Here is a 25,441-nt window from a genome sequence, read left to right on the forward strand (position 1 = left end):
CCTTTCTGTATCAAAGTATCATCATTTTCCTCTTTAGCTCTATCAATATGATGAACTATATCAATGGATTTCTAGATACCAAACCACTTTGGATTCCTGAAATAAATCTGAGTCACTGTTAACAGAATATGCTAGATTAAGCTGATGTAAAAACGGCCCCTGATTTTATCAGAGGCTTACCATGGTTATTTCTTGCTCATGCCACATGTCCCACTGTAGGTCAGCTGTAAGCTCTGGTTACATATCATCTTCATTCCAGAACCTAAGTCCCCGGAATAGTTTGAGCAATACTGGGGAACTGGGGCAGATTTTAAGGAAGAGAGAAAAGAAGACATGGTGAACCAAGGGCTGACACTTAAACCTTCTAGTTAGAAGTCTTACATATTCCTCCCATTCACAAATTCATTGGCCAAAAAAGCCACAGGATAATCCCTAAGTTCAAGGGAGGGATGTATAATCTTCCCATAGGCAAGGCACCACAGTATTTTGTGAAAAATAATACAATATATCACTATATGTCACTGGGTTTGGTTTGCTAAAATTCAGAATTTTCCAAGAACATTCATGAGAGATTTGTCTACAGTTTCTCACCTTATAAAATGAACTTGGAAGTATAAAATTACTTTCTTATTCAGTCTGCAAGGTGACTGACACTAACACAGTAGCTAAATTTAAAAGCTAAGTATTATGAGGTGGAGGGAAAATAATTTCTGCTTCAAAGGCTTATTATTTGGTGGCAAAGGCATTTACCATACCACATGTAAAAAAAATAAAAATTAAAAAATAATTACAAAAGCAAACAAAATATTATACCATATGTGATCTGTGATACATACCTGTCTGAGAGCCCTGTTTTTAATATTTTTACCTCCCACTTTCCTACTCTGGATTGTAAATGCCCCAATTTTTCCGAACACAATCCTGACAGTACTCTCAAATGAACTACTCTGCTGAAGTCGGCCAAAAGACAAGCCTGGGCTGTGAGCAGGTTTCTAAGGAGGCGAGAATCCTGTGGGTGAGGACTGGAGGTTTTCCCAACATCCTCCCACCGCCTCCTTGACCCCTGTAGTCATCAGGCCTCCTGTGTGGACCAGCAGCTTTGGCCCAAGCATCCCAACAAGCAGTATAAACACTGCCTCACTTGTAAGGCAAGTGTTGGTAAGTATTTAGTCATATTTTTTCAGACAGACAAACTGAAAACACCAAACAGTCAAGTGGCCTAAGGCTAGTTGCCTTCTTAAAAACCTGGAGCTGCTGCCTATTGAATTACCTTGACCTTTCCACTATACCAGAGACCAGAGGCCAGAATTTGTCAAGTTCTGGCTTCTTCACATACATGTAATTTATTTCACTTTCATCTTTGTTGTAGCCAACGTTACCAAAACCAGGAGTAATAAACCTTGTCTTATCAGGTATTAAAGTCCCTGGATTGGAGGATAGTTGAAGGGAAGAGAGGTAGGAGGAAGCCAATTCTAGAAAGATGCAATAAATGACGGTAGAAAGTCCTACTGGCCCTGTCATGACACATTCATCATGGTCTCTTAAACCTTCATTAACTATAGAATCATATGCTTACTCCAAAACATCTGTTGTATGGCACATGCGACACGTGCAAAATGCTAACGCTGGCACATGCTATGGCCAGCTTACCTTTCTAGGGCTTTCTTTTACCACGTCTTCAACTAACCTATACCCCGAATGAATTGCCTATCATATTTCTGGGGCATAGCTCACATTTCTCCTGTTGAGGCCTTTTCTTGTGTTGCTCTTCCCACTTGCAACCCACTCTGTCATGCCTGAAATCTTAGACCTTAAGGCCCATCAGATCACCACTCCTAGATTCCTGCTAGTCAGTATCTCACTCTTCTACATCATTTTAGCACCACTGCTTGAAACTCTTTTGGCGTAGTATCATGATACTCTGTGACTCTCGGGTCCCTCCCCACCCACTCAGCATGCCAGCTGGTAAGCAACTTAACAGGGGAGAGAGCAAGCCACGTCTTGTGAGGAAAGGCACATGGGAGTCATACTTCCATTTGTTGGCTGTGATTTCTGATTTGTTGGCTGTGCTCTCTCTTCCACAGTTTTTAGAATTATAATTCTGGTGAAGCCCCTTCTCCAGCCCCTGTCCTATTACGGGGTATGTGGGGCGGGGGGCGGGCACTTGCTCAGACTGCTTATGGGGAAAGAGTTGCTTTTCCTCTGATGACAATGCATTTACAAGATGCCCTCAAGGTAGTTAACTGGAGTCAATGGCTGAGTCACAGTGATTACTGAATATACAGGAAGTAGTGGGCTGCAAACACACATCATTGTCACGCTCAAAGCAAGGAAAAACAAGGTCTGTCTACTGTAATGACCTAAGTTCCGGCCTGTTCACAATCATCCAAGAAGGTAGTAAGCACATCCATGGAAGTAAACTGGAAAAAGTACCCTGGATGGTGACTTCCAAATACAAATCAAGGCTCTTTTTCATTATATAATACTATCTCCTGTCAGTTGGATTAGAAAGCCTCTTAATTAGTTCAAACTCTACACAAACAAAAACTGCCACTTGCTTTTACTTTAAGAACAGATGGCCAAAAAAAAAAAAAAAAGAAAAGATGGCCCACCCGGACCCTGGTTTTCTATGATTTGGCAACAGCATGAAAAACAAACAAACAAACAAACAAACAAACAAACAAACAAACATTGAAAGGAAGTAAAAGTTGGAGGAAAATCAGATATGAAGCAATAGATAAGCTGACACATATACAATAAACAGTATGTAATTGTTCAAAAATAAAGCAGCACAAAACTGCATACAGTGTTTCCATTTACTTTAAAAGACTATACAGGTTGTAATATTTATCAATAAGCATTGGGCAAAAGTGCTCTCAGAGAAAGACTCACTTTTCCCTCTCTAATCTATTCAAAGAACGCTTATGTTTTTAAAGAAACAAGCTCCAGAATAGAAATAACTTCCACCGGTTGAAGGCCTCATGCTCTACTAGCATGTTTAAGCTCAATAAGTGAATATTAAGAATGTAGGAAAAGAGCTCATGAATGTCCTTTATTGTGGGCAATTATAACCATATCAAGCCTAATCACACTGGCCTTTTCAAAGCAAAGGTATCAGATTTCTGGTTTTCATCAGCTCCCGTGCTCAGAAGGAAGATCTTTGGCTTCATAATACTCTTCCCTCATAAAACAGGTTAAACCTAAAGGTGTGCGTCTCTAATACGGGGTTGTTGGCAAAGCAGAAGGATAAGGACCTGCTAGCTTTAAATTATCATTCCTAAATTAGTTTTGCATGTGCTATGGACACATAGAAATACTTTAAGCTTCTGAAATGTTTGGATTAAAGCAATTATTTTGCAAATCTTCAATCAGGCAGGCAGTTGGTGCCTGATTAAAACAGAAATAAAATAAAACATCAGTGAAGCAAAAGAAAATACTCTGAAGGGACTGAGAATGTTCACAAGCTACTAGGCAACATGAATTCAGGGTAGGGCATCCTTACTGTTACACTTAAGGACCTCCTCAGGGCTAGTCAGTCTCGGTCTTCTCATGGATGGAAATGAAAAATACGGCGGGGGGAGGAAGAAAAAATAAGATGACAACTAGCAAAAATCAATAAACACCTTCGTTAATATGGATCGCTTTTATTCTGTACTTTGCTTTTAGACAGTGAATTTTCAAATAAATTCTTATAAATTTGCAGTAAAATTTTCACTTCTGATTAAAAAAAACAAAAACCACCACACAATAGTTGTGGTCAAATTAGAAATTACACCAAAATTACCATATGACAGTACATACAATCACCTCTGGCAACTGGGAACCTGGCTCCCAGCCACGGAGGGCACGCGGTGAGGAGGAAGAGCCCTGCTGGGAGCAAACAGTCTTTCTGATCATCTTTACTCCTCTTTGACTTCATGACCACTGTTCCCGCTGTTCCCGCTGAACACAGGAATCTGCTGACCATCCTTGAGCTTTAAGAAGACCTCCTGAAGGTGCCACCTGAGAGAAACCAAAAGAATAGTCTCCTTTCTAATCACATACAGCAAGGCAAATCCATGGTCGGTGTGGGGGGGGGGGGGGAGCAGTTATTTTTTGAATAATGTCTTAAAATTTTAAACACTATTGTACACTGGAGCTATGTTAGCATAATATTTTAACTTTGTATTATGGACTCATTGTCTAACCAGCATCACTGTTAAGGCAAGTTTAACAAGGAATGAATGACAGGTGAATGGAAGGGGCCCCAGGGGAGAGGAGAGGCTTATTCCCCATTTCCTAATTCACATCAACCTTCCATTCCTGGCTGGAACTCAGCCAGCTCCTTCATTAATCCCAAGCGCAGGGGTCAATGAGCCCAGGGGGAGCCAGGTGGGGGTTGCCTAAGGACTGCTTGCTCCTTTTGTCCTGGGGAATTAAAACACATCTTGGCTAAACAGCAAGCATCTCTGAGAGAGGCTTCCCAAGGGGGAAGTGAGTGAATGTAGCTACTGGCAACCAGACAAGAAAAGCCAATTAACGGGGTGGAGATCTTATAGAAAGAATGTGATGAATAATTCTGGAACAGGAACCCATGCCTTTCTTCATTTGTAATGACCGAGGCAGTAGTGTTAGAAGCTGCAACACAGCATCAATTACCGTAGATCTAGACCACTGTAACTGTAAAGTTCTTCACAGTCAGCAACATAAGGACAGCACAATTCACGCGATTGTACTGGATAAAATGTCTGGATGAGCTAAGAGCCAAACACACTGGCTTGGCATCTAGGCCGTGGAACTTTACGAGCTTTGAAAAATGAACTGTTATTCCTGCAATCATTTCACTACAAATGAAAACGGCAATCAGGCTTGTTGCGATCAGAAAGTTCTCTTCCTGCTCCCCCATTCCCAGCCACCCTCCACAATACCTCTGAAAGGGGGCATCTCTGGATGAGCTGACATAGAGATGGCCCTCTGACTTGGATCCAGAGACAGGAATCTTCAACTGGGGGTTAAAAAATGTGAGATACAATTGGATACATTGTTGTCCTCTAAAGAGAAGAAAAAAATGCTATTTTCGGAGCAAACCCTAAGAAGTCCAAAAGTCATTCACATAATCGGTTGTTTTCTAACTGAGCCTCGCTGCAGAACTGACCTGATTTTCCATCTGGCTCCCTCCAAATGTCCTGCCCCTCTTGGGGTGGTTTGGTGAGGTCAATCGCAGTCTTCCTATTAGGCAAAGGGACCTTATGTGCAAACTCAATGCTCTGAGTACAATGATACTCAAAACGCCACTGCTAGAAAAGAACAAACTACAGATACTTGCAACAACACGGATATCAGAGATAGACCAAGTGAAAGACCCTACCCAAAAATATATAATGCATGATTTCATGTTCCAGAACAGGTTAAAAAATATCAGAAAAGTGATGGTCTCCAGCAGGGCTGAGGGATGTGAGAGGACCAGTAGGGGAGAGCATGAGGGACTCTGAGGTGATGTGAACAGCCTACATCTAGATGGGGGCATGAGTTGCACAGGTGTATGCGTCTATTAAAATTCATCAAAAAGAAAGGTTTGTACCTTTCCCTAAATGCAAATTTTACCTCAAAAAAAGAAAAGAACAATAAACAAATATTAAACTCTGGCTAATGATATGTTGCTTATGTGTTTAAATGAAGTGTATGGATGTTTGAAAATAATGTGTTCATGGACAGATATGGCTAGGACAACAGATAATGGGATAAAGCAGATCAAAATATTATAGCTGACCCTTGAACAACATGTCAAAAATCGCAACTAACTTTCGACTCCCCCAAAACTTAACTACAACTAGCCTACTGTTGATCAGAAACCTTACTGACAACGTAAACAGTTGATTAACACATATCTTGGTTGTCATATGTATTTTACATTGTATTCCTACAATAAAGCAAGCTAGAGAAAAAAAAAAGTTAAAATCATAAGGAAAAGCAAATACATTTACAGTATTTCAGTATGTCCTGAAAAATCTGTGTATTAAGTGGGCCCATCCAGTTCAAACCTGTGTCATTCAAGGATCAACTCTAATCGAATCCAGGCAGCAGCTATGTGGGTGCCACAGTACAAATTCTTTTATCTTTTCTGTATGTTTAAAACGTTTCATAATAAAAGAGAAAAAAAAGTCCACTGTTTAAATGGAGGAGCTATTACCAGCAATTTTGAGGGGGCACATACTCTGATCTGGACCGTAAAGAACAGGCTTTGAGGAAAAGTGTGTGGAGGCTCCTTTGGGAAAGATGGCAAGGAGTTCTTGGCCGGTTCTTGAGCCGCAGTGACTGCAGGCTGGGCCCACACCACATGGGGGACGCTGCCCAGATGCTGCTGTGCCCTGAGCCGAGGGATCAGCCTGGGAGCCTCAGAGCAAGCCGGGACATACCACTTAACACTCCTACTTAGAAACACACTGAATGTAGAATGTTCGATTTCTCGGTGAAAACTAAAGATGGTTTGAGCCTTTGGAAAGGGACACAACATGGTGGTAGGGAAGCCTGTTATCAGGCACCTGCAGGGCCCCAGGTGATGGGACACACTTCTTGGGCCGCAGGTGATGGACAAAGGTACTTTCAGGAGCTAAGAGATGGCTTATCTCAGCCGCTCCAAACTGCCACCGAGACAAAGAAGTACTTGGTATATACACCCAACATCTGTGTTTATTCTCCCTCTTTCGTTTATTTGAACACACTTTACAGAAGAAAGACACGGGCTTTGGGATGATGGCTCCCTTGCCCGAGTGGAGAAGTAGTCCCCTGTCACGCTAAGACAGTTCTGCAGGTTCCACTTTTGGGACAGAGCCCCCCTTTTCTTGGGATTATAAAATGAAGCAGCAGAGCCCAGACTGAGCATCTCTGCATTCTACGAGAAAACACAAGAAAGTTGTGTGTATGTGTGTGGGGGTGTGTGTGGACAGAAGCAAGTAGGATGGTGACCAGCAGCAGACACTGCCTTCCGGCAGCTGCGCCTCCACAGGTGGGTGAGGTCGGTACAGGCCGCTTTGTCCACTGGCCAGACCTTGCCAGAGAGTAAAGCCAATGTTTGCTAAACCACAATGTTGGTAGTTGGTGGCTATTTCACACATACATCTGGGGAAGAAAAATTCTTCAGTATGACAACTACCCCATGAACAACTGACACTTCTCACCTCTGGGGAAAATAAACTACAAATAGGGGGCTTTGGGATTAGACAGCACGTGTCGTATACATGCGTCGTTACACACAGCTGACTGTAGAGGAGGTGAGTAAAGAACACTGAGAAAATGTCATACGTGCTCCATAAACTGAAGAGCAAGAGCTGACCTTGAACTCTTGTCCCTGTTGAACTATGGTGCTGCCACGTAGCAGAAGCCCAAAGCCAGCACCAGAGCCAACACTGCCATGTATCGCGGAAACCCGGGCTGCAGGAAGCCGGGGGTGAAGCCCTCTCGGCACCTCTCGCAGTGTGCCACTATTCTGGACCAAAGCAAAAGCTGGACCTGACCAGAGAAGCTTCCCTACCACAAGCACGATGGTGTCAACCACTCATCAGAGCACCAGAGCAGAGAACTGATGCTGTGTCAACCTGCCCTCAGCCAAGGCGCCTGCAGCCTTCCCGAGCATCAAAAGCAGACCCAGTGCTCTGTGCTGCAGACACAGTGAACAGCCAGAAGAGCCATCCCACATGTTGTGACAGGCTTGACGACAGTGCACAGAAGGCCATCTGGCACTCTGCACCTGTCCACTCCTTCCCTTTTCTCCTCCTGGGCTCCTCCTCTTGCCTAGTGGTACTGCCACCCTTCCATTCACCCAGGTTGGACATGAAAGCATCACCTCTGACCCACCCTCTCCTGACAGAACCAAGCCACAGCTCTGGCCCATGCTCTCACCACTGCACATCTGCATGGCGATGCTGCTTTCCTAAAGGCAGTTCCCCATACCTGTTCCCTGGATATCATCAATCAGCTTGAATTTGCTTTCTTTTAAAGCCAGATCAAATACGTTTATCATAATACTTGAGCTTGAATGGCTTTTGTAAGAAAAATATCCCACTGAAACAATTCCCATTAAAAAATTCATAAAAACAACAATAACCCCCCCAAAAAAACTAGATTAGGTCATCTTGCTCTTATCCTTAAAATCCTTCCGGCTTCTGCTGGCCCCAGAATCAAGTGTGCACACTTCACATGATGATGTCACGGCCCTGCAGCCCAGCCCAGCCCAGCCCAGCCCAGCTACCCACATCTCCCTCCACAGCCTGTATCTCCACTGAGTTCACCTGGCAGGAAACACGGCGGCATGCCTTCACGTGCATGCTGCGCCTGGGCCTGGCATTCCTTTCTTCTACGACAATATTCCAGGTCAATACTTGCTCCCTCCGGAGCCACTACAACAGCACTTGCCTCACCCTGTCTTACTTGGAAGTTTTAAGCTATAGTCCTTGAAAGCCTGCATCTCTATATTCCCCACGCAGCATAGAATCATTCCTTTAACTTGACATGAACTCAAAACATAGTTGTCAGGTTGAGTTTCCTGGCTGAACTATATAAAAGAACATCAGATGCAACTGAGAAAATGGGACTGGCTTCCCATAGAAGCAATGCAAATAAACGGGCAGCAAAACTACAGTTTCCAGAGTTGCTCATATTTGAATGAGCACCGACTGGCTGTGGATGTACTTCAAGTTCAAAGCTGAAGCTGTGGCTCCACCACCACGTTCACTTCCCTACAACCTTCAGGTCAAGATGGTGACCTGAGCCAGAACACCTCCTTCCCTGCCCCATTAATTCCTCAGAAAGGAAGAAAAATATAGGAGAATAAATTAACCCATACAGCCTTCAGAAGTGCTCAGTAAAACCTAGGGGCAGTTTTACTCGGTGAATTTTCTCATCAAATCTTATTCCAGATTCCTCCTAGACTCCCCCCAGATGGTGGCAGCCCTCTCCTCGACTTTGATAGGCACTCAGCCTGAGTCTGCACGGGAAGCACATTACCTGGGCATCGGCAATGTCCACAAAGTTGTACTTGTCAGTGAGGTGGAGATAGTGGATGTGGAGAGGAGGGCCCAGGGCTTCCAGGGCTTCAGGGCGGCTGTGCAGCTGCTCCAATGCCAGCTGGTAATAGGAAGCCTTGGAGAAAGCTTCTAAAGGGGAAAGACAGTTGTTGTATATTTATTTTTCTTTTTTCAACTTGGTAGACTCTCTGCAGAAAGTCAGAGGACACAATTCACTTACAGCATGGAAACAGAAACAAATGTGAAATTTCTGTATGGAAAAATAATTAGGGGGATCCCTGGGTGGCACAGCGGTTTAGCGCCTGCCTTTGGGCCAGGGCGCGATCCTAGAGACCCAGGATCGAATCCCACGTCGGGCTCCCAGTGCATGGAGCCTGCTTCTCCCTCTGCCTATGTCTCTGCCTCTCTCTCTCTCTCTCTCTCTCTCTGTGTGTGTGTGACTATCATAAATAAATAGAAATTAAAAAAAAAAAAGAAAAAAGAAAAATTAGGGACCATCCACTGTTAAGCTGTCCATTTTAGAAAAAGTATCTGCAGGAATATGGTAGATGAACGTGAGCAAGGTATTTGATAGTCCTGTGCCTCAATCTCTCCATCTCCTGTTTCCTGCCTCACTCATTGCCTCATTTCTTCATCAAGGGATTGGCTTGGAGCTTCTCCAGTTTTCCTTTTAGTTCTAAAGTCGTATGATTCCATGACTGGCTCAAAGTGACACAGTTAGCCTAAGGCAGAGCTGTGGCCACAGTCTATGACTCTGAACTTTTAAACACTGCTCCCTCCACTAAGATGAAGGTCCTGATAAACCGGCAAAAAAAAGGACCACAACTTCAACAACAACAAAACCCTTGGGCCAAGAAACAGAAACTGAAAATGCTAATTTGTCATGTTTATAGATTTTTTTAAAAAATATTTTATTTGTTTATTCATGAGAGACACACACAGAGAGAGAGACAGAAACACAGGCAGAAGGAGAAGCAGGCTCCATGCAGGGAGCTCGACTTGGGACTCAATTCCAGGTCTCTAGGATCACGCCTGGGGCTGAAGGTGGTGCTAAACTGCTGAGCCACCCGGGCTGCCCATCATGTTTATAGATTTTTTTTTTTTAAATCATGTTTATAGATTTAAGGTAACATTTCATGTAGGTAAAGCCTTTAAATTGTCCTCAGTCGCAGGTACACTTCTTGGTCCAAAAGAAGTACCTCCCTGAAGGTAGGTGTAAGATAGACAAACTGTCCGTGGGAAAGAGCAAGAGTAGGCTTCCCAAGTAGGGTTTTCAGTTTGACAACAAGAAAGAGCTTCCTTCCTATAGGCGTGATCTCAATTTTGGGACAGAAAGACACGTTGAGCCTGGAGGGACCAAGGAGAATGCCCCTCTCAGGCTGCATCCCAAGAGTGGGCTTGTAGGGGATGCTGCAGGTATGAACAGGTGCCAGCCAAGATAAGAAGAGGAGCAGTGAAGGCTGGCTCCAGATTTTCATGGCTAGACACTGTTCTCAATATTTCGTGTGTCTCACAGGGCTCAATAGATCACAGGTTGTGAGATTTTATTTTACAACAATTTCATGCACAGGCACTAATATTATCTCTCACTGCACAGATAACTGAGGTGAGAGATCCTCCCACAGGGCCACACAGTGCAGAGCTGGAGCTGGGATTCAACCCAGGAGGGTGGCTACAGGTGCCAGCTGGGGTGTCTCCACTGGATGACCCCAGCCTTCTAAGAAGGAAAGGCAGGCAGTCTCCCGACCCCTAAAATGCACCCATTCGTGTTGTGTCCTGCCCCCATCCCCATGGCAAAAGGGGAGAGGAGACTGAGCTATTCCAGTCTGAATTATCCAGTGCTCATCTCAGGTCACCTCAAGACTCTGAGACCTGTGGGCCAACTCTGAAGGAAGATGGGGAACAATGTATGCAGAGGACACTGAGCTCTCATTGCCTGTCTGCTGGTAATACTCACATCCTGGCAGGAAGTGAAAATGGCACAGAGTCAGAGTGAGAAGCCAAGCTCGACAGGCATAAAGGATCTTCAAAGAAAGTCAGTCTTGGGAAAAAAAAAAAAAAAAAAAAAAAAACTGCTGCTGCTTTGCAACCAGCAGCATTAAAATGACCTTAAATGCCTTGGCTGTCCACAGTAATTGTGGCCTGTCTTTACAAATTCAAATTTGGGTGCAGTGGGGCTGGACGCGGCATCTGTCAGGATTTTGCATTCTGGACCCTGCCTTTATTTTCTGCTCTCACCAAAGTCTCTTGCTCGAGGTCCCCTCCTCCACTAAATCAATAGCAGAGAATGGCAGGGCAAACAGGCTGACGACACTTGAGAATCAGCCAGTTTTCCCCACCTGTGAACCATCTGGTATTCCCTTTCCCTCTCTTCTTTATATAATCTCAGAAATCTTAAGGGATCTCTTGTGTGTGCACTAGAGTAAAAGCTCATCTTGCTTTTTGCAAGGCCCCTGATGCAAATGAATCCTGGTCCTTTTATTTGCACTCATAGCTCCAGGAAAAACTAGGATTATAGGATAAGCAAGAAGCTATAGCCAATGGGAATAGTGTACTGGCTTCTAAAAATAGCCCTCTCCTCCTTTCTCTAATCTGTTGAAAGCATCTGAAGTATTTCCTTTGATGGAGGAGCAGGGCTGAGACAGCTAGGAGGAAGCCATGCCTCGAGTGGCTTGGTTTGCTAGATACTTACTTTGTATAAGGTAATATATAAGGGTACAGCTCCCGCTGGTCACCACACCGGAAAAAAAGAGCAGTCTCCCCAGAGGCAATGGCATTTTGCTTCCTGGAGACTTGAAAACAAAAGGCATGGATTTATTGTTAAATTCAGGTTTAGGCCAAGGGCCTTTGCCTATGTCGGGCCACACAGGGAAAGAAAACTAAAGAGGAAGCCAGCATGGAGGCGAGGCCACCTTCCCTATTTGCTTCCTTTCAGAAAGCCGGGCCGGCTCTGGAGCCAAAGCAAAATGCCCTCCCGAGGGTGGCCCACATCCAGGACCCAGGCCATGGGGGCGAGGGCTGAGCACAGAGCAAGCATTCAGCCCCGCTGTCTTTTCGGACAGAACCCAGCCTGTGTGCCAAGTCCTGCACGGCCAGGAAGCACAACCACTTTGTCTTAGGCCGGCTGGTAAACAGGAAGCTTATCCTTTTGTGGCAATAGTTGGTCTTATGAGGCTACGAATGGGCCGGAGTGGTCACTGGTTGCTTTCTTTCATATTTTGAAAAATGTCCCACCCCCTGGATGAGGAAACCATGATCATGACTTTCAAGATGAATGAACAGATGGGGAGGAACCAGCTCAGCAAATTCAGCACACCACACCCACCCTGGCTTCAACGCCCGTCTCCGAAGGCCTGGGTGGGGCTTGAGGTCGCACTTAGGCCTCAAAGGCACCAATTATCTACCTTCCCAGTGGCCACTTAACCACTGTTCACACCTGGCCTGGGCCACTCTGTTAAGCTGTAAGATACCCGGCCATAAAGCAGAGTAGGACACTGGCTTAGATCAGGGTCACCATTCAAATGCCCACAAGACCACACAAGTCATATAAATGAGAGAAGACACTGAAAAGTGAGGAGTGCGTGGCCCAGCCAAGGGGCAGCTTCAGCCCGCCTCCAGCTCATAATGGCTTTGTGAGCCAAGTCTAGATGGATCTTCCAGTATTTCAAGAGGTCTTTTATGTGAAACTGTCTAATTCTAAATGTTGACAACTAATTAAAAAAAAACCAACACAATGCCTATGAGTCAGATTCTTTCCTCAGGCTTCCAGTTTGCTTTGACCACCCAAGCCGCATCGGGGCATCCTCACCCTCCGGCAAGATTTAGGTAAATTCCTCTGTCTTCGTTGATATTTTTCCAAAAAAGAAATGAGATTTTGGGCAGAGACGGAAATCCCAGGTTATAGGAAGAGAAAGATGAAAGTGTTTATGTCCCCATTTGAAGACGGTATCTTAGATTTTATGTATTTAGGACAAAGTCTTTGATGTGACGTAAAGGGGTCTAAGACATTGCTGTGCCAAGAGACGTGGGCATAATGCTAGCTCCTGTACCAGCTGAACCTGTGAGTCAAGGCATCCATATTCTCATCATTTCCTCCTTTAACTTCTAGAATACAGAGTGCAACAACATGGTCTGCTTATCACTTCTGATAAGGTACATGAATCCATAAGAAGGCCTACTGGAGAAAGTTCCTCATGCGGATATTCTTTCTGGGAACTGAGAACTGAACACACCCTCAGATAAGGTTCAGGTTGACCAGTTCTACACAAAAAGTACATTAAATTGAGGTCTATGTATAGAAAGGAATTTCATCAATGTATCAAATCAGGGAGCATGAAGCTGTAGATCATCCCTGTATTATTTACTTCTATCCAGTGTTATCCAATTCAGAGAAACCCAAGATACATGTACCGGGATTTCTGGGACAGTTTTGGCTGGTGCGGGTAGTTTGTAAGGATACTTATGAAAGTGGAATGTAAAGTTAATTACAGCAATGTGATCTGGGAAAAGTCACTTAGTCTCATAATGAAAATGGTCAGAGCAGTTCCAAAAAAATGCATGAGTCAGATCTTGCTTAATGCGAAGGACAGTTCAGGAGTGTGGAGCAGTGAGTGTGAATCACACAGAATTCCACACAAGGTTGTAGTTTCTAAGGCCAGCAGGAGGTGTGAGGAGAAAAGTGTTCTGAAGCAATACAGAGACTAGCTACCCATCTCTCATGTGAAGTTACAGTCACGGGTGGACACAGAGACCAGGAAAACCGCACAATTATTGAGGGAGCAACTTACATCTACTGTCTAACTTGAGAATATTCTGGCAAGCTCTAATAGGGAACACAGCCCCCAGAACATGCGTTACCTTTGCCACTTCACGGCGCAGCTTTCTTGAAAATCATCAGAGGACTCTGCAATTAGATAAAGGTGTTACATTAGAATCAAACCCAGCCCTGATTTCCAGGTTTAGACAGCCAAGATTTGTTACCAATCCAGGCTTTGCAACTTGAAGTTAGGTTTAAATTTCAAAACAAGCCTTGTCTATAAAGGGCCCTGGTTTGCCCTACTTTCTCTTTTGCCATATTAAGAAGACATGACGAAGCCTGCTGGATTCCTGTGTGTGTATGGTGACCTCTTGCAGCAATCAGAAAAATGCTGTGGGAGGGGCAGGAGCCCTCGGGTCCCCAGCCGCCCACCGAAATGAGGTGCTATCAACAGAAGCTGTACACCATGAATTAAAGACAGTTTCTCGGGGTTAAAAAGAAACAATAGTGTCTGCATAGACTTTAATAATAATGATAATAGGTAACACGTATCTCTTATTATGAGGCCCTTGGCACCTATATTCTAAGCACTATACATACAATAAATAATTCACTTAATTCTCCAATCACCTCATGAAGTAGGAACTACTGTTATCATCCCTATTTTACAGATAAACCTGAGGCACAGACGAGTGAAGTAGAGTGCCCAAATTTACAGACCTGTGTCTTAAGTGGTGGAACTGGGATTCAGACCCTGGCAGTCTAGCCCAGGATCTGTGTTCTTAATTGCCATGATACACTGACTTGAAGATCTCTGATTTCAGAAATAGTGAAATGTAAAAAAATAAATGTCTCTAAATTCAATATATTCATAATGTTCAGTACAAAAAGGGCTCATCATAAATGGCTTTCCTGATATTTTTTGTAATAAGAATGTGGCATATACTTATACTTTCACTCTTTTGTTTAGCCAATGGTTGCTGAGGGCCAGCTCTGGTCAGATAGAGTGCTGAGGGGAGTACAGATGACTCACAAAAGGGCCATCGCGTCCACCTGTGCAGTTCAGCACAGCACAATCCTAGCAGGGTGCCACTTCAGGTTAGACATCATCTTAGACTCCTATTTATTAAGACAGTCTTCCAACAAGTTGGAAATTCTAAAAAGTAACTTGCGGAAGGGGTGGGTGCCTCCTTCTAATTTGCACAAGGGCCCTAGTCCGCCCACACATGTGCTCCAGGAGAGGAAGTGACATCCAGGAAGTGGTTGGCTATGCCGGGAAGGGACGAGCAAAGGTTTCACAAAGGAAACTGACTGGAGAGACATCAGAGAACCAGGTTTCAGATCAGCAGACGTGAAGAGCAAAGGCCCAGCAGCAGACTACAGAGGAGTGGGAGGGTCACAGGACATTGGTCTGAAAATGGAGGCAGTTCCTGCTAAGAAAGACCATTCACCCGCAGGTGAGGGGCTGCACACAGGAGGAGCAGCCATGCAGCAGGAACAGCTAGATGATGACCTGTGACAGAGCGCAAAGCCTGAGGCAGGAAGAGTCTATCAAAAGGACAGTTTCTTAAACTATTTGTTTGCTAACTGGTACGTGAGTTCATTCTAAAAAGGATGATGGGTCTAACAAGGATGCACATTTTAGAAGAGAAGAAGAAAACTGAATGAGGCGATGAAGCCAAAGAGAAAATAACTTTAATGCAGCTAAGGTAAAGAGTGCACAAAATTACACTCTCACGCACTAGACGGGTCTTCGAGATAGCCATAGATCGGACACAGAGCTTCCTATCTGCTCAGCAGAAAGGGATGTCTAAGCAGCTACAAGGACCAGAGTTGTCCATAGGGTAACAGAAACCAGCAGCCAGGAGGAACCACAATTCCTCGTACCCGCAGCCTGAGAAAGGTTCTCCCACACAGGCTCGGCAATGGAGTCTCTGAAGTGCCTCATACTGCAAACAACATCCCTAGGATTTTTTTGAAAAGTTCACAACTTCCAAAGAACTATTTTTATAAGGTCCCATAATAAAAGCCACAATCATAGACCAAGAAAAAACACAGCCAATTTATAAGTGGCCAAGACAGTGAGGCCCAGGTGGGAAGCTCAAATGGGCTACCCTGACCCAAAGGAGAAATGAGGAGTCATGACGACTGGTCTCCAGGCGGGTGCTTCAGGTGTGACGGTGGGGTGAGGGGTCTGGGAGTGGGGCTGGCTGGGAAGAACAGGGACTCAGCCTCGCCCCTCTTCAATCAGCTTCAGTCTACCTGCCTCATCAGCTGTCCTGAAGAAAGTGTTGAGCAGTCTCCAATCTCACACACACAAAAATTCAAAAAGGCCTGGCCTAGGATCAGAGAGAGATTGTAGGCTGCCTCTAAGATAGTTACATCTTAGAACTAAACTTTTGATAACTGAAAATTTTTAAATTTGATGTGAAAAGCTGCAAGAAACTCAAAAGTCAGTTAGCCTAACACACAATTAAGGCAGATTTGTGGCTTTACAGTTAACTAAGAGGCAAGAGCTGTACACATTTTGGTTAGCCACAAGAAGGTGGAACAGAGTACAGACAAGCTCTCCTCAGAAAGCTCTAACTAGCTCTGCTCTGACACACACAGAGTGACTTAGGCCTCCAAAGGCCAATGGCTTACAAACACTCTAGAACACCTTTCTAGAATCAAAGGGCAATCTGTGAAACAGATGCCGGCAGAGCTGCTCAGGCCAGCACAGGGTTGGAGGGGACTCCTGTCTGCCTCCCTTTGAGCCCCCAACCAGATGAAGAAGATCTGCAGGAAGTATCATTAGGGGGATAAACACGAGCAGCCAGAGGGTTCAAGCCACAGGCAGGAACTGACCGGGGAAGCATGGAAGTAGTCTGGTGGTGCAGTCTCAAGCCAGGCTGCATGTCAGAATCATCTGAAGAGCTGAGAGAGAGAGAGAGAGAGAGAGAGAGAGAGAGAGAGAGAGAGAGAGAGAGCTGTCCAAACCACTCCTCAGATCAATTAAAACAGAATCCATGGGGGTGGGATCCAGGCACAGGGGTCTTTTAACCTCCTCAGGTGATCCTAATATGCAGCCAAGCTTAGGAACCAGTGGTCAACAGGGGCAAAGCACAGAAAGTCAGCACATGGCCTGAGATTCAAAGGCTGGTCAGGTGATCCTGTAGGGAATCCTGGGAAGTTAGAGACTAGAAACAGCTAGTCGATCCCATGCCACACACATCATCTACCCCCACCACATCTTGAGAGGTATAGAGCCTGTGGCAATAAATGGAACAGACCCCTCCTCCCTGGCACTGGCCAAGAGGCAGACACCGCAACATCAGCCAGGTCAGATGGTGGGAACCTCAAGCAGAGATGTGCCAGTCTATGAGATAAAACCCCTGAGTTTAATAACAGTTGAGCTCAGGAGGTCCTCACAGCAAGACAATCATCCCAAAACCAGCTGAGGAAGATGGACCAATCTACAGGTAAAAATCCTTGATTTTTAACAGGCATTTTTCTCACATTGTATATTTTTGAAATCAGGCTATGTCTTACAAGAGGAATTTCTTAGTAAAGTGATTCTTTTCTCTATACCACCAACCCAAAATTGTTAAAACCATGATTGACCTTAATACATCAAGAGTGGGCATTATAGGCAGCTGAAGTAGGATCAAGGCCAGAGCTTATATGTGAACCCAGAGCCATGCGACCTTCGCAGCAAGACTATTAACATCCCATGGTTCTCTCTAACTCTGGGCTTCGCTGGGGGAGACCCACTTATTTTCCTCTGGATGACATACGGTTGGTGTGGCTTATCCCTCATCTGAGTGACTACCATGGGCTAGGCACAATGCAGGATATTTTATGTGCACTACTACTATTTCTTATACTATCTATGGATGGTAGATATTTTTGCCTTTTTTGAGCTAGGAAAAAAGCCTCAGGAAAGGTTCTGAAACTTGCTCACGGTCACATAGCTACTATACAGCAGAGCTATCACATGTGTGTGTCTGATCCCAGAGGCCACGTTTTTTTCCACCAAGTAACAAAACCTATGTTACAGACCACGGGTTTCAAAACAATCAGCTTCCCACGTAGGTGGTATGTGCTGTCCAAAAGCCACTCTAAAAGTTCACATGTGCCATCTGCAGGAAGCAAGCAAATCATCACTATCCTGGGAAATAGTTTAATCAATATATCTCCAGGCTATAAGATTTTACAGATCAAGACAAAGCAAAAACATAAAATCTACTTAGAGACTACCAGGAGGAGGAGAGACAAATCTTCCCTGTTTGTTGAATGACACTGTCCACTGCTACTACCCTCTGAGGATTACATATCTTTCCAACCTTCATAAAACCAAACCATGACAGGAAGGGGAAGAAAAGGGACAGAATGCTTAAGAAAAGAGAGATGAAAAAATTAATAGGAATTTAAACTAGAATGAGAGAATAAACCAAAAAGACAAAAATACAGGAAAAAAGAGATTTTAAGAAAACAAAACCATGAATAGTAAAATAAAGAAATAAAAGAAGGTAACTTTTAAAAAAGGAATGTATTATACTTGAGATAAAGACAAAAAGGTTAATACCAAAGAACAAAAAGATAAAAGCATGGGAGTAAATATATGAGATAAGAAAAAACTAAAAGAACTTAAATGTTCTCACCAAAAGAGAGAGAAATACATGAGGTGATGCGCTCATTAATTAACTAGATGGGGGAATCCTTTCATGGTGTATAAGCATATAAAATCATCACAATGTACACTTTAAGTATCTTACAATTTTATTTGTCAATTATACCCCAACAACAACAACAAGAGGCGATGATATTGATGGGAGGGCACTAGAGTGGAGCTCTAATCCAATACGACTGGTGTCCTTACAAAAAGAGGAAGAGACCAGGGATGCAAGCACAGAAAAAACCATGTGAAGAGGCAGCAGGAAGGTCATCTATAAGCCAAGGAAAGAAACCTCAGAAACCAAACCTAACACCTTGACCTTACACATATAGCCTCCAGAACCGTGTGAAAAGAAAAGAAAAAAAATCTGTTGTCCAAGCACCCACCTCCACAACTTAAAAGACTAAGAAGTTAAATGTTTAAAAAATCAAGCACAAAAATGTTACTGCCGGATTCTTAACCTAGGTTTTGGCTCCCGAATTAAATATAAAATATTTAAATTTATATGGCCTAAAATTCCAGAAAACAAAATATAAAATGTCTGTAAAACTAAGCAGAAGGACTCATTCATAATTGAGGTAAAAATACTGTTTTTTGTCTTGATGTTGGTAGAGAAGTTAATAGAATTAAAACCATGAATCAAATTCACTAAAGGAAGTAAAAGCAAGCAAGCCTTTGTCATAGGAACATCATATCAACTAAAGTAATAAATGTGAAGGATTTAGACTCATACTGTGGTAGGCAGGCTCCAAAGACCACCCTCAGGTAAACCACACCTCCTCATCCCCATAGGCTTGTCACTTGAATCCAGGCTGGCCCTTTGACTCACTTCAGCCAACAGAATGAGGCAGTTCCATGCCCGTTTTAAGGAGGCCTGGCAGCTTCCAGTTCAGTACTCTTGGGAGTCCTAACCTGCCACCTAAGAAGTATGGTTACCCTGCTGGAGAGACTTCATAAAAAGACCATGTTGAAGTAACCACTTGGAGAAGGAGAGGTCTGAGACTACATGGAGATAGACAGACAGACAGAGACACCCGACTGTCCCAACATCCCATTTGAACCCAGCTGTCCCTATCAACACACTAGCCATGTGGATGAGCAACCATGGACATTCCAGTCTAGAGGAGCCACCAAATGACTGCAGTGCCAGTAGAATATCCATGGAGAACGATCATCCATGAATCACAACAGATAATAAATGGTTCTAGTTTGAAGTCACCACTTTTGAGATGGCTTGTTATGAAGCAATAGAAAACCAAACCATCCTTTAAAAGCTTTTCTGAAAGAATTTTCAAAACTCTGTAAAATACACATTTTTAAGAACAATTTAAAAGGCAATGAAAGGCTTAAAAATAGAAGGCTTGGCATATTCAAATAAAAACAGAGTGGAAATATCCAAAGAGTAGAATTCTAAGGCAAAAACCCTTTTTAACTGAATCAAAGATAGACAAAAATATGACAGCTATGATCAGTAGTAGTAAATAATATAACACTGAAATATATAAGGCCAAAACTGCTAAAAAAAAAAAAAGAAGAAAAAAAAGAAAAACCTTAAAAAGTACACTATGAAACCAAAATGTCATTTTCTATCTTTAACAAATCCAATGAACAGAAACACAATCAAGAACCAAGAATCTGAATAATTTTTTTTTTTATTTTTTTATTTATGATAGTCACAGAGAGAGAGAGAGAGAGAGAGGCAGAGACACAGGCAGAGGAAGAAGCAGGCTCCATGCACCGGGAGCCTGATGTGGGATTCAATCCGGGGTCTCCAGGATCGCGCCCTGGGCCAAAGGCAGGCGCCAAACCGCTGCGCCACCCAGGGATCCCTGAATAATTTTTTTTACCTTGCAAGATCAGTGTGTATGAGTGTGTATGTGTGTGTACGCACATATCTGTGAATACATATTTGAACATTCAAATATGAATACATATCTGTGAACATATTTGAACATGGAGTCCACAGTGTCTGGTAGGTAGCATTCATTTCAAAAGGCTTCAGGAGACTGACATAAATGTTTTCCTGTTTCCACTGTCCAGTCCTGTGACTACCTTCTGGAGAATATATCTGTACAATTCTTGAAAGGACAAAGCAAGTATAGACCAGGATTATGTGTCTTAAACCAATTTATATGAATCACAGTGGAAATTCACTTTACATTATTGCAAGTGGCTATTATCCTTAATTTTGAGGATAAGATGGCAAAATTTAAAATTGAGTCTCAAATAAGAAGATGGAAGAATTTAAAATCAGCTGAGGGCAGCCCCGGTGGCGCAGCAGTTTAGCACCGCCTACAGCCCGGGGTGTGATCCTGGAGACCAGGGATCAAGTCCCACGTCAGGCTCCCTGCATGGAGCCTGCTTCTCCCTCTCCCTGTGACTCTGCCACACCCCCCTCAATAAATAAAAAATAAAGTCTTTAAATAAATAAATAAATAAATAAATAAATAAATAAATAAATAAATATCAGCTGAATGCCATTTTCAATAAGAATAAAACAAATTGGGATCCCTGGGTGGCTCAGCCGTTTAGCACCTGCCTTTGGCCCAGGGCGTGGGATCCTGGAGTCCCGGGATCGATTCCCGCATCAGGCTCCCTGCCTTGAGCCTGCTTCTCCTCCCTCTGCCTGTGCCTCTGCCTCTCTCTCTGTCTCTCTCATGAATGAATAAATAAAATCTTAAAAAAAAAAAAAAAAAAGAATAAAACAAATTGGGGCACCTGTGTAGAATAGTCAGTTAAGCATCTGCTTTGGATTCAGGTCATGATCCTGGGGCCCGGGATTAAGTGCCACATCAGGCTCCCTGCTCAGCAGGTAGTCTGCTTCTTCCTCTCCTTCTGCTCCTCCTCCCTGCTTGTTCTCTCTCAAATAAATTAATAAAATCTTAAAAAGAAAAAAAAAGAATAAAACAAACTGAAAATCCTAAGTTGCTGTCCATCGTTCAATGAACATATATTTGCCAACTGCACTCAAAATACCAGGCACCATGCTATGCACTGGAAATACGGCAGAGACAGGTGGTTTGTGGACCTTATTACATTGTAGTGGAAGGCAATAAACAATAAGATTAATTAGTGATAAATACAGTGGGGAAAAAAGTGTCAAGATAATCAAGAGACAAGCCACAGACTAGAAGAAAATATTTTTGCAAAAGACATATTTGATATAAAAGGACTGTTGCCCAAAGTATACAAAGAACTCAAAGTCAACAATAGGAAAATAAACCTAATTAAAAATTGGGAAAAAATCTGAACTATCTCACCAAAGATGTACAGATGTGCATATAAGCATATGCAAAGATACTCAATGTCATTTGTCATCAGGGAGCTATAAATTAAAAGAATGAGATACCATTATGTACCTATTAGAACCACAAAAATCCAAAACATTAAAACACCATCAAACGTTGGATGTGGAGCAACCACTGATGGTGGGACTGCAAAAGGTTACATCCCAGTGGCTTACAAAACTAACCTACATACCTACCTAAACAAATAGATGAACAAATGTATGTGTCATGTGTGAAAATCAGTAAAGAGAAACCACTAAAACGGAGTCTGGAGGTTGGGCAGGGCTTCCCCTTCTTCTCTTCTGCCTATCACTTATCCCCAAATGCGAATCCAACAGGAAGAGAGGGACCTTGCAGGTGGAAACTACTTTTCCATCCCAACAGCAAGAAGAAAGGTTTTCCCTTTTCCTGACCACACCACCACCTGGCTCTGCCCACAACAGCCCAGCCAGTGGGAGACAACCACCACTCAGCCAATGAGGAGCTACTGTACTTCAATGAAATCAAAGAGGAAATTAAAAAAATATCTTGAGGCAAATGAAAATGAAAACAACATTTCAATACCTATGAAACACAAAAAGAAGCAGTTCTAACAGGGAAATTTATAATGATGCAGGCCTCATCCACATAAAGAAATAAAACCTCCAATAAACAATCAACATCTAAAGAAATAAAAAAAGAAGAAAAAACAAAGCACAAAGTTAGTAGAGGGAAGGAAATAATAAAGATTAGAGTGTAAATGAATGAAATAGAGACTAAAAAACAATAGAAACGATTGATGAAACTAAGAGCTAATTCTTTGAAATAATAAAGATTAGAGTGTAAATGAATGAAATAGAGACTAAAAAACAATAGAAACGATTGATGAAACTAAGAGCTAATTCTTTGAAAAGATAAAACTGATAATCCTTTAGCCAATTCATCAAGAAAACAAATGAGTGGTTTCAAATAAATAACATCAAAAAAGAAAGATAATTGATACCACAGAAATACAAAGGATCAAGGGACTACTGTATGAATTATATGCTAACACATTGGAAAACCTGGAAGAAATGGATAAATACCTAGAAACATACAACTTCTATGACTGCATCATTAGGAATTAGAAAATCTGAATGGACTTATTACTGGTGATTACATTGAATCAATAATTAAAAAAAACAAAACAAAACACTTCTCAGCAAACAAAAGTCCAGGGCCAGACAGCTTCAAAGGTAAATTCTACCAAACTTATATAAAAGTTATAACTAACCTTCTCCAAGTATTCCAAAAAATTCAAGAGGAACGAATGCTTCTAAATTCTATGAGGCCAGCATTACTCTGATACCTAACCCAAAGACACTACAAAAAAAAAAAAAAAAAAATTACAGACCAATATCCCTGATGTGAACATAGATGCAAAAATCCTCAACAAAACATAAGCAAAATGAATTTAAAAATACATCAAAAGGATTATAGGCCATGATCAAGATGGATTGATTCCAAGGACACAAGGATAGTTCAATACCCACAAATCAATGTGATTCACTGAATTAACAAGACTAAAGACAAGAACCATATGTTCATCTCAACTGATGCAGACAAAATAGCACTTGACAAAATCCAACAGCCATTTAGGATAAGAACTCTCAACAAAGTGGATATAGAGGAAACAGGCCTCAATATAATAAAGGCAAAAACATATGATAAACACACAGCTAACATCATACTCCTCAGTGAAAAACTGAAAGCTCTTCCTATAAGATAAGGTACAAGACAAGGATGCCCCCTCTCACCACTTTTATTCAACAGCAATTAGGCAAAAAAAAAAAAAAAAAAGGAAGAAGAAGGAAGGAAGAAGGAAGGAAGGAAGGAAGGAAGGAAAGAAAGAAGGAAGGAAGGAAGAGCAAGCGGGCATCCTCCCTGGAAAGAAGTAGAACTTTCACTATGTGCAGATGACATGATACTACATATAGAAAACCTTAAAACCCCTACCAAAAAATTGTTAAAATAAATAAATTCAGTGAACCTGCAGGATACAAAATCAATCTGTTGTATTTCTATAAACTAATAACAATCAGAGAAGTTAAGAAAATAACCTTATTTACAATAGCATCAAAAAGAATAAAATACCTAGGAGTAAATTTAATCAACAAAGTGAAAGACCTGCACTCTGAAAACTGTAAGACACCAGTGATAAAAATGAAGATGACACAAACAAATGGAAAGATATATCATGCTCATAGATTGGAATAATTAATATTGGGATGTCTCGGTGGCTCAGCGGTTGAGGGTCTGCCTTTGGCTCAGGGCGTGATCCCAGATTCCGGGGATCAAGTCCCACATCAGGCTCCTTGCATGGAGCCTGCTTCTCTTCCCTCTGCCTGTGTCTCTCTCTTTCTGTGTCTCTCATAAATAAATAAAATCTTAAAAAAAAGGAATAATTAATATTGTTAAATGTCTATACTTCCCAAAGTAATCTACAGATTCAATGTAATCCCTATCAAAATACCAATGGCATTTTTCACAGACATAGAAAAAAACGACCCTAAAATTGCTATGGAACCACAAAAGATCCCAAATAGCGAAAGTAATCTTGGGAAAGAACACAGCTCAAGGTATCATACTCCCAAGAGATTTCAAGTAATCCAAAGAGTATGTTGTAGGTACAAAACAGACAAATGGATCAAACGAAGTGAACAGATACTCTAGAATAAACCTACACATATATCATCAAGTTATACTAAAGGAAGCAAGAATATACAATGAAGAAGTCTCTTCAATAAATGTTGGGAAAACTGGACTGCAAAAGAATGAAACTGAACCAGTTTCTTACACCATATACATAAATAAACACGAAATGGATTAAAGACCCGGCACTCTTACTTTTTTTTAATTAATTAATTTATTTTTATTTATGATAGTCACAGAGAGAGAGAGAGAGAGAGAGAGAGAGAGAGGCAGAGACACAGGCAGAGGGAGAAGCAGGTTCCATGCACCAGGAGCCTGATGTGAGATTCGATCCCGAAGACCTGGCACTCTTAGAAGAAAATATAGGTAGTTAGCTTTCTGACATTCATCTTGGCAACAATTTTTCAGATATGTCTCCTCATGCAAGAACAAAAGGGATATTAAACTTGTAAGTTTTTTACAGAGCATAGGAAACCATCAACACAATAAAAAGGTAATCTATTTGCAAATGATATATCTGATAAGGGACTAACATCCAAAATATATTTTAAAAAACCTCATACACCCCAATATTTAAAAAAAAATTAAAAAATAGGCAGTAGATCTGAATAGACATTTTTCCAAAGAAGACATACAGATGGCCTACAGACACATAAAACAATACTCAACATCACTAATCACCAGGGAAATGCAAATCAAAACCTCAATGAGACAACACCTCACACCTGTCAGGATGGCTATCATCAAAAAAGAAGTAACTATTGGTAAGAATGTGGAGAAAAGAGACACACATGCACTGTTGGTGAGATGTAAATTGGTGCAGCCACTATGGAAAACAGTATGGTGGTTCCTCAAAAAATTAAAAGTAGAAAATACCATACAACCCAGCAATTCCTCTTTTGGTTATTTATCCAAAGAAAATGAAAACACTAATGCAACAAAACATACACACCCCTATGTTCACTGTAGCTTTTTTTAAAATAGGCAAGGTATGGAAGCAACCTAGGTGCCCACTGATGGATAAATGGGTGAAGAAGATGTGATAAATATACACAATGGAACAGTACTC

The 25,441-nt window shown here is 42.2% G+C and overlaps 1 protein-coding gene across 11 annotated transcripts in view; it reads right to left on the minus strand.

Annotated features, from left to right (window-relative positions):
- Positions 1-3,628: 3,628 nt before the first annotated feature.
- Positions 3,629-25,441, minus strand: part of COA1 (cytochrome c oxidase assembly factor 1) — a 96,341-nt gene continuing 74,528 nt past the window's right edge. For 10 of the 11 annotated variants that reach the window (XM_072760076.1, XM_072760082.1, XM_072760078.1 and 7 more), the window contains 5 exons: positions 13,860-13,905; positions 11,695-11,794; positions 8,983-9,131; positions 4,908-4,984; positions 3,629-4,002 (listed from right to left, as the gene is read on the minus strand). In XM_072760076.1, coding sequence (XP_072616177.1) covers positions 3,900-4,002; positions 4,908-4,984; positions 8,983-9,131; positions 11,695-11,779 — 414 coding nt within the window. In that variant the 5' untranslated portion in view covers positions 11,780-11,794; positions 13,860-13,905 and the 3' untranslated portion in view covers positions 3,629-3,899. Of the gene's footprint in view, positions 4,003-4,907; positions 4,985-8,982; positions 9,132-11,694; positions 11,795-13,859; positions 13,906-21,133; positions 21,236-25,441 lie in introns of those variants that run through there. The other variant, XM_072760084.1, reaches the window with a different exon arrangement.

The sequence above is a fragment of the Vulpes vulpes genome, chromosome 5 (genome assembly GCF_048418805.1).
Source record: "Vulpes vulpes isolate BD-2025 chromosome 5, VulVul3, whole genome shotgun sequence".
NCBI classification, from domain to species: Eukaryota; Metazoa; Chordata; class Mammalia; order Carnivora; family Canidae; genus Vulpes; species Vulpes vulpes.